This window comes from Austrofundulus limnaeus, unplaced genomic scaffold (assembly GCF_001266775.1).
Source record: "Austrofundulus limnaeus strain Quisiro unplaced genomic scaffold, Austrofundulus_limnaeus-1.0 Scaffold33, whole genome shotgun sequence".
In the NCBI taxonomy this organism is placed as follows: domain Eukaryota; kingdom Metazoa; phylum Chordata; class Actinopteri; order Cyprinodontiformes; family Rivulidae; genus Austrofundulus; species Austrofundulus limnaeus.
In genome coordinates, this window is record NW_013952435.1 from 505,609 (window position 1) to 515,221 (window position 9,613).

Here is a 9,613-nt window from a genome sequence, read left to right on the forward strand (position 1 = left end):
CAAAGTTATTTTATTACAGTGATTAATTTGACCTATATGTAGAAAATGTTACATTTACATCACATCATGGGTCACATTGATCAGATGCTGCTGCTGACTTTAAATTCAGTTTCAAATTCTGCACATTCAGATTCAATCTGAGCAATTCAAATTCACTTCCTGCTGGCACAAGATTTATCCCATAGGAATGTTTGTGTCTTCAGGTTCACCAGACGGTGCACCAGTGTTGCCCCCTCCAGAGAGACRGCAGGGGAGCTCCTCCTGGGTGAGTGTTTTTAACCTTCCTGTCTTCGGCTCGTTGCTGGTCAGCTGAATGTCTCTGTCCTCACAGGGAAGTCCGGCATGTACTTTGTGGAGGACAACGCCACCGACGCTCACGACAGCCAGGTGAGCACAGTTTGATGTTTGTCGGCACGTTGGCAGCAAACGAGCTGCTGAACCACCTCGTTTGTTTTTTTGAACAGAGCCTCCACGGGGAGACGGAGGCTCCTTCGTTCTCCTGGACCTACGAGGAGATCAAGGAGGTGCACAAGCGCTGGTGGCAGCTCAGAGACAACGCTGTGGAGATATTCCTCACCAACGGCAGGACGCTGCTCTTAGCGTTCGACACCACCAAGGTGAGGCGGAGCGTCGAGTYGCTAACGGTCTGGATCCTCGTGACGTTAAAGATCACGTTTTAACACTTTTACTGAGATATTTTTAYATATTTATTACAGAAACAAAAAACTTGTCTTCTTCCTTTCTTATGACCTGATGTGTTCAGAGGTATGACTGTAGACGTCGTCTGTATAAACCTTTGATTTAAAGACTCTTTTATGAATCAAAATAATGTGGACAACAGAACAAATACAAGAAACTGGGAAATTAAATGTTGCATTGAATGCTAAGAGCTTAATGACAGCTRAAATCTGCTGAAKGAGCTAAAACTGTTAAAAGCTAAAAACCTGAATACTCACTAGAAGCTAAAATAAGTAAAACATTAGCTAACAGAAACAGAACAGTAGAAAAGAAACAGAAGACAAGTTAACACCTAAAAGAAACATAACACTAGCTAAAAGAATCTAAACAATAGCTAAAAGAAGCCCAACACTAGCTAAAAGAATCTAAACAATAGTTAAAAGAAGCCCAACACTAGCTAAAAGAATCTAAACAATAGCTAAAAGAAGCACAATTCTAGCTAAAAGAATCCCAACATAAGCTAAAAGAAGCACAATACTAGCTAAAAAATCCAAACATAAGCTAAAAGAAGCACAACACTAGCTATAAGAATCTAAATAATAGCTAAACGAAGCATAACCCTAGCTAAAAGCTACAAGAAAATGACTACTTGCTAGAAGCTAAAATAAGTAAAACATTAGCTAACAGAAACAGAACACTAACTGAACTGAAAGAAACAGTAGTGAAAATAAAAAGGAACACTAGCTAACAGCTAAAAGAAAACAACACCAGATAAAAAATACATAACACTTTCTAAAGGTTTAAGGAAACTGAGAGTAGCTAGGAGCTAAAATAAGTAAAACAATAGCTAAAAGTAACAACAAGGAACAGTTGCTAAAAATGATAATAAAACAGAACACTAACTGAGCTAAAAGAAACAGTAGCTAAAAATAAAACAGAAGAACTAGCTAAAAAAAGAAAAACCAAACACTAGCTAAAAGCTAAAAGAAACAGTAGCTGGACGTTAAAAAGAATACCTGCTAAAAATAAAATATGASACTAGCTAAAAGCTAACTGAAAGCTAATAGAAATAGCAGATAGCTGAACCTCCGGTCTGTGTTTTCTCAGTTCCGGGACGACGTCTACCACAACATCCTGACCTCGGACCTCCCCAACCTGCTGGAGCACGGCAACATCTCTGCGCTCACGCAGCTGTGGGGCTCCGGCCAGATCACCAACTTCGAGTACCTGACGCACCTGAACAAGCACGCGGGTCGCTCGTTCAACGACCTGATGCAGTACCCGGTGTTCCCCTTCATCCTGCGCGACTACACCAGCGAGACRCTGGACCTGCAGGACCAGAACATCTACAGGTGGGTCCTGAGCTTCTCAGAAAAATCTGCTTTTGTCCCCCTACCAGCCGGTCGAGGCAGATGGCCGCCTGTCCTGAGCCTGGTTCTGCTGGAGCTTTCTTCCTGATTAGCAGGGAGTTTCTCCTCTCCACCGTTTGCTCAGGATGGGAGACTGTGATGAAGTGATTCAACACAATCTGCTGGTTTCTTCTTTASATTRYTCTTTTTATGTACAGTGCCCTGAGACAATGTATGTTGTGACTTGGCGCTATATAGATAAACTTGAACTAGATTTAAACATTTAAAACTGAACTGCTCTCTTTCGTTTTACAGGAACTTGATCAAACCGATTGCGGTCCAGTCCAAAGAAAAGGAGGATCGCTACGTCGACAACTACAGGGTAACCTTTCCTCCACCGTTTAGGACCAAACTTGAGGAGATAAAACTCACGAGCAGGTGTGTTTTCTGTGCAGTACCTGGAAGACGAGTACAAAAAGGGCATTCGTGAGGACGACCCCATGCCTCCCGTCCAGCCGTATCACTACGGCTCGCACTACTCCAACAGCGGCACCGTCCTGCACTTCCTGGTCCGAATGCCTCCGTTCACCAAGATGTTCCTCGCCTACCAGGGTGAGTCCAAGCTGCAGAGTGGTCTTAAAGCTCGTAATTAATTTAAATTACAATTTAATCATACAGTTTAGATATTTTCAAAATAAAACCTTTTTTTATAAAAATTTTTTTAATGTGAGCTTGTTTTTCAATTTTCCGTCCCTCCTGTTTCATGTTTTTATGCGACTGCTAATGTATTCAGCCAGCGCTCTGTTTAAAGTCATGAAAGGAGACGTTCGAATCCATAATCAGATTTTCTTTGGACTCGATTATTTAGACCAGAGCTTTGATATCCCGGACCGGACTTTTCACTCCATGAACACCACGTGGCGCCTGTCCTCCTACGAGTCCATGACAGATGTGAAGGAGCTCATCCCAGAGTTCTTCTATCTGCCAGAGTTCCTGGTCAACAGAGAAGGTCACATTTTATTTATTRTAAMATGCTAATTAGTAAAAGTTATCCGTTTAACTCAAACCAGCCCCAACATGTTTAAATTTTATTTTAAATATTTGTTTCTACAGGTTTCGATTTTGGGGTTCGTCAAAACGGCGAAAGAGTGAATCACGTGAATTTACCCCCGTGGGCTCGCAACGACCCCCGTCTGTTTATCCTGATCCACCGACAGGCCCTGGAGTCGGACCAGGTCTCCCAGACTCTGTGTCAGTGGATCGACCTGGTCTTCGGCCTCAAGCAGAAAGGCAAAGCTGCYGTCCAGGCCATCAATGTCTTCCACCCGGCTGTAAGTAGCAGCCAGATATTTTTTAGAAAAGACTTTTTGTTTGAATGCTGAGTCAGCATTTTATTTTTCAGCGATCCTGTTTTCTCTTTATTGTTTATTTAAGTTTCGTTTGACTCAAATTATTTCAGTGTATCAGACTTCCTAACATTTCCCCAAAGACAATCAATCCTTCAACACTGTTCTCTTCAGCATTTTCAGCATGCTTGTTTTATGTCTTCTTATGCTAGTTTTAGCTTTTAGCTAGTRTTTTGCTAGTGTCTACTTGTCTACTTTTTAACACACATTTTGCATTTTTTTGCTAGTTTTCTGTTACTTAGTGTGTTGATGCTTTTTGCTTTTAGCTAATGTTTGCTACTTTTTKCTAATATTTTGCTACTTTTAGCTAGTTTTTTTGCATTRTTTTGCTAGCATTTTGGAACTTTTGCTATTATTTAGCATTTTTTTAGTTAGTGTTTTGCCAGCATTTTATTGTATTGAGTCTTTAGCTAGTGTTGCTGCTTTTAGCACTTAGCTGGTGTTTTGTTGCTTTTAGCTAACATTTTGTTACTTTTAGCTAACATTCTGTTATGCTTATATTTTAGCTAGCATTTAGCTTCTTTTTGCTAGATTTTATCATTTGTTAACTTAGCATATTGCTGCTTTTTGTCGGCATTTTGTTCGTTTTTTTTTTTATTTGGCTTTAGCTAATGTTTTGCTGCTTGTAGCATTTAGCTATATTTGCTTCTTTTTGCTACCCTTTGCTCCTTTATGCTAGTCTTTAGCACTTGTTAGCTAGTGTTTTGCAAAAATTTTGTTGTATTTAGTCTTTAGCTAGTGTTGTGATGCTTTAGCTAGCATTTGATWATTTTTGCTAGTGTTTAGCATTCATTAGCTTGTGTTTTGCCACTATTCACTATTGTTTTACAGGTTTTTTGCTAACATTTAGCATTTTTTGGGCTTTAGCAAGTGTTTTGCCGCTTTTAGCRTTTAGAATAGAAACAGCCTTTATTGTCCCGCGCGGGGAAATTCAGGAGCATCATTTAGCTAATATTCGCTTCTTTTTTACTAGCATTTTGCTGCTATTTGCTAATACAAAAAAAATGCTAGCAAAAAGGAGCGTTTTTTTTTGTTTGTTTTTTTTTTGGGGGGCTTTAGCTAGTGTTTTGCTACTTCCAACTTTTGGTCAGCACTGTTCTCCTTTTAGCTTTTGATTAGCAGTTCGCTACTTCCAGCTTTATTTCTGCACCTTTTTAGCCATTTAGCCATTGTTCTACTTGTTTTAACCTAAACATCTCAGTTTCWGCTTCTTTCAACATATTTCAGCAGGTAACAATCATTTGTTTAACGTTTTACAGACGTATTTCGGCATGGACGTGTCRGCTGTAGAGGACCCAGTCCAGCGACGAGCCCTGGAGACGATGATTAAGACTTACGGCCAAACGCCCAGGCAGCTCTTCAACGCCTCCCACATCAGCAGGGCGGCCCCCAAACTCACGATGGAGGGGGAGCTGCCGGCAGCCATGGGCCTTCTRGTTCAGCTGGCCTTCAGAGAAACCAGAGAACAGGCGAAGGAAATCGTCTGCCCGGTCAGTTAGCTCCCCGTCGACCCGCTGCGCTCAGCGAGGCCACCTCCCGCTCACTTAACATGTCTTTTCTCGCAGAGCCCGCTGCCCTGGATCAAAGGCCTGAAGTGGGGCGAGTACGTGGGCTCGCCCTCCGCTCCGGACCCCGTGGTGTGTTTCAGTCAACCGCACGGCGAGCGCTTCGGATCCCTGCTGGCCCTGCCCACCCGGGCCATCTGCGGCCTGTCTCGCAACTTCTGCCTGATGATGATTTACAGCAAGGAGCAGGGTACGCAGGCAGGGGGGCGCACGCACCAGGCCGCGACCCCGCTAATGCTAACGGCCATGACCCCGCTAACGGTTCTCTGCTCTCGCAGGTGTGCGGAGCATGCACAGCACCGACATCCAGTGGTCGGCCATCTTGAGCTGGGGCTACGCAGACAACATCTTACGGCTGAAGAGCAAGCAGAGCGAGCCGCCGATCAACTTCATCCAGTGCTCACAGCTCCACCAGGTACTGACAACCCCCGTCCTCTCRTCAGCGTTACACAACCGSACCACMACTAACGCTTCTGTTTCCCTCCATCTCCAGGTGACCAGCTGCGCCTGGGTGCCCGATGGCTGCCAGCTATTTACGGGCAGCAAGTGTGGAGTCATCACCGCCTACAGCAACCGCTTCACCATCGCCACGGTAGGTTTCCACAGCAACGTCCCCCTCTAACCTTCCCGCCTCCACRCGAGCACCCCACCACTCCCCTCCACCACCTCTCCGAGCAGCTCGGCTTCATTAGTCACATCACAGCTGCCCTTGAAACACATTTCCTCAGAGCTCAGGAGTGGGATCAGGAGGTTCGGCCTTCTCCGTACGACTCACAGATTTCCTGCTTCTGTCTCGAGTGGCTTTATTTAAAAAAATAAAAGCTCACCAGACTCTGATCCTGAGCTGAGGTTTTAATGAAACCTTCAGTGAATCATGTCTACACCTGCAACTGATTTAACTTTAAAAGTCAATCCAATTCAAGATGGCCGCCGCAGTTAATCAACGTTATCAATCAGAAAAATRTCTTTTTGTTTTGCAGACATTAAGCCAGCTGGTGGTGATATCTGTACGGTGGGCTGAAAGATTTAATATTTATATATAATAAACGTTATCAATCAGAAAAATGTCTTTTTGTTTTGCAGACATTAAGCCAGCTGGTGGTGATATCTGTACGGTGGGCTAAAAGATTTAATATTTATATGTAATAAATATATATAATAAAGCACTACAGACTGGATTACAACAAAAACATCATTTTAAAATAAATAAAACCTGATATAAATTAAAGTTACGTTTTTCAGCACAAAGACGAGCAAAGAAGAAGAGTTATGTTAGCTACATGTCGTTAGCGCTTTTAACTGACATTTTGCTTTGTTTTACTAGCTTTTTGTTGCTTTTTGCTTTGAGCTACTGTTTAGTTCTAGCTCTTAACTCGCATTTTATTACTTTAATCATTTTAACTAATTTTGCTACTCTTWGCTTTTATCTAATGTTTTGATGCTTTTTGTTTCTAGCTAGCATTTTACATTGTTTTGCTATCATTTTGATGCTTTTAGCTATCATTTTGTTACTTTAATCTTTCAATGTTTGCTACTTTTAGCTTTTAGTCTTTTGTTGGTTTATGTTACTATTTAGCTAGCATTTTGCATCTTTTTGTTTGTGTTTAGCTACTTTTTGCCTTTTTGTGAGGTTTTTGCTACTTTTAACTATTATCCAGTGTTTTGATCCTTTTTAATTTTAGCTAGCATGTTGCGTTGTTTTGCTATMATTTTGRTGCTTTTAGCTATTTTTTTTAACTATTTGCTACTTTTAGCTTTCAATTAGTGTTTTGTTGGTTTTTGTTTTTAGCCAGTAGTTATTACTTATCAACTAGCATTTAGCATTTTTTCTAATTGTTTAGCTACTTTAGGCCTTTAATTAGGGCTTTTCTACCTTTAGTTAGTGTTTCATTACAGTCAGCTTTTACCTGACGTTTTGTATTGTTTTGATAACATTTTTGATGCTTTTTGCAATTAGCTTTTCTTGGTAACTTCAGCTTTTAGCTAGCATTTTGTTGCTTTTAGCTTCTAGCTAGCCTTTTGCTTATTTTATCCAGCATTTTGCAACCTTTTGCTGATGTTTTGATACTTTTTGCCAGCATTTTRTTGTTTTTCATCTTCTAGTATGTTACTTTGAACTTTTGGTTAGCGTTTTTCTCCTTTTAGCTTTTGGTTAGCAGTTTCCAGCTGCAGAATAGACTCCAACAGAAGCATCCACTTTGAAATAAATAAACTGATGTTACGTGTCTCTTCAGTACAAATAAAACCAAAACAAACCAAAACAGAAAAGACCTGTTAGTTACTCCTGCCGTTGAGATAAAATTTCAGTTTGTCTGCTTTTCTTTTAGCTGAATTTGAATATTCTTTGGTCTTTTCATTCCAGACCTCCTTAAAGAAACATTTTCACAATATGAGATGCAATATATTTTTTTGAGTGTATTGGGTCTTTTAACATTTTTATTGTGAACACCAGAGAGGTCTCAGCCCTGCTATCCCACCTACACCAGCCGTCCCTGAATGTGGTAGCAGCTGAGCATCTTTGAGGTCACACCTAACGTTATGGGTCTCTTTCTGAAGCCGTCAGAGATGGAGGTGGAGTCTCAGGTTCACCTGTACGGACACACAGGTGAAGTCACCGGCCTGTTCGTCTGCAAACCCTATAGCATCCTCATCAGTGTCAGCGACGACGGCACCTGCATCCTCTGGGACCTCAACAGGTGGGAGTGTTACAGAAAAAATTTTTTTAAATTGTTTGTTTTTTTACGAATTTTTGTTTTTGTTTTCAGACTCTGTTACGTACAAAGCCTCACCGGCCACAAAAGTCCCGTGACGGCCGTCTCTGCCAGCGAGACCACCGGAGACATCGCCACGGTTTGTGACTCAGGTGAGGGTCAGTGTGTGAGTTATAGATCTGTGTTCAAGTACACGTCGTGAGTTTTTGTGTGTGTGTGTGTACAGAGGCGGGAGGCAGCGACCTTCGCCTGTGGACAGTGAACGGCGACCTGATTGGACACGTCCACTGCAGAGAGACCATCTGCTCCGTGGCCTTCTCCAACCAGCCGGAGGGCGTCTCCGTCAACGTCATCGCCGGCGGTCTGGAGAACGGCGTTGTCAGGTACGCGTTTGTTAGGGCCGTGTGATTTGGTGACGCATCACGACACGGGTCACGATTTGATACATCGCGATATATTGTGATACTGTAAGCAAGATGATATATCAGCATTTTTATCTCTCCTAAAGATTTTAATTTTAAAACACTCAAAAAGCACACCAAGATTATTTTTATGAATCAGTGAGAAATGCATTTATATTTCACATTTCTTCTTACATTCATTAAGTCTTAATTAAAAATCGACGATTTATCAGGAAATGAAATATCGCGATGTTTCTGTTTATCAATATTTTCCTCCCAACCACTAATGTTTATTTCTGACCAGTTATAATTTACACATTCTCCACCTCAAAAGCTATAAAATGAAACATCATTTGTTGAAATTTATTTATCACCTGCTAACAGGCATGTTTTGTTTACAAAAGTTCAGGTTTGAGAACTGGATTCTTATTGGACTGAAGTGACATCATCGGGAATTAAGGCCTAGTTTTTAAAAAGGAGAATCTTCAACTTCATGGCGTCAGCTTTAAAGTTTAATTTGATCTTAGCTCACTTTAGACATTTTGTACATCAAAATATTTGCCTCTTGATCTTCAGAATCCTTTAAAATTTTCTTTGTTATTTTCCTTTGAGCTTTTAGCTGCTGTTTTGCTCCTTTTTATGRCGCRTTTTGCTACATTTAGMWTTTAGCTTGTGTTTTGATCATTTAGTTTTCTAAATTTTGACAATTTTAGTTTTCTACAACAGGATGGTATTTTTATACCCTTTGTTATCTAGCAGGCATTTTAAAAGTTTTAGCTAGTGTTCAGTTTGTTGTCTTTTTGCTACTTTTTTGCTTTAGTGAGCTTCTAGCTAACATTTTGTGACTAAGCTTTTAGCTACTGTTTTGCTCCTTTTGACTAGCCCTCTACCATTTCACTATTTATCTAACTCTTTGTTACTGTTAGCTAAACATATGCTACTTTAAAGCATTTTGTTATTTTTAGCTAGTGTTCTATTTTTGTTTTAGCTAGTAATTTGCTCTTGTTAACTTCTAGCTAACATTGTACTACCAAGCATTTAGCCGCTGTTTTGCTGTTTTTAGTTTGCAACTTGCTACTTTTAGATTTTAGCTATTGTTTTTCTCCTTTTTGCTAGCCCTTTACCACTTTTACCATGTATCGAATCATGTTGCTTTTAGCTAAGGTTTTGTTTTGTCTTTTATCTAAGATTTTCTTTTATCTGTTAGCTGAGGTTTTATATTTTAGCTGAGGTTTTGTTTTGTCTTTTAGCTGTTTTGTTTTGTCTTAACTGAGGTTTTTATGTTTTAGCTGAGGTTTTGTTTTGTCTTTAGCTGAGATTTTGTTTTCTTTTAGCTGTTTTGTTTTGTCTTTTGGCTGAGGTTTTATATTTTAGTTAAGGTTTTGTTTTGGCTTTTAGATAAGGTTTTGTTTTGTCTTTTAGCTGAGGTTTTGTCTTAACTGAGGCTTTGTTTTGTCTTAGCTGAGGCTTTGTTTTGTCTTAGCTGAGGCTTTGTTTTGTCTT

At 40.4% G+C, this 9,613-nt stretch overlaps 1 protein-coding gene across 8 annotated transcripts in view; it reads left to right on the forward strand.

Moving 5' to 3' along the window:
* Positions 1-9,613, forward strand: part of lyst (lysosomal trafficking regulator) — a 73,125-nt gene that overhangs the window by 57,351 nt on the left and 6,161 nt on the right. For all 8 annotated transcript variants that reach the window (XM_014005914.1, XM_014005913.1, XM_014005919.1 and 5 more), the window contains 15 exons: positions 204-265; positions 332-387; positions 465-617; positions 1,786-2,030; positions 2,343-2,409; positions 2,483-2,639; positions 2,896-3,036; positions 3,141-3,358; positions 4,693-4,923; positions 4,999-5,188; positions 5,277-5,413; positions 5,492-5,590; positions 7,555-7,694; positions 7,764-7,861; positions 7,936-8,092. In XM_014005914.1, the coding sequence (XP_013861368.1) occupies positions 204-265; positions 332-387; positions 465-617; positions 1,786-2,030; positions 2,343-2,409; positions 2,483-2,639; positions 2,896-3,036; positions 3,141-3,358; positions 4,693-4,923; positions 4,999-5,188; positions 5,277-5,413; positions 5,492-5,590; positions 7,555-7,694; positions 7,764-7,861; positions 7,936-8,092 (2,151 nt within the window). The remainder of the gene's footprint in view (positions 1-203; positions 266-331; positions 388-464; positions 618-1,785; positions 2,031-2,342; positions 2,410-2,482; positions 2,640-2,895; positions 3,037-3,140; positions 3,359-4,692; positions 4,924-4,998; positions 5,189-5,276; positions 5,414-5,491; positions 5,591-7,554; positions 7,695-7,763; positions 7,862-7,935; positions 8,093-9,613) is intronic.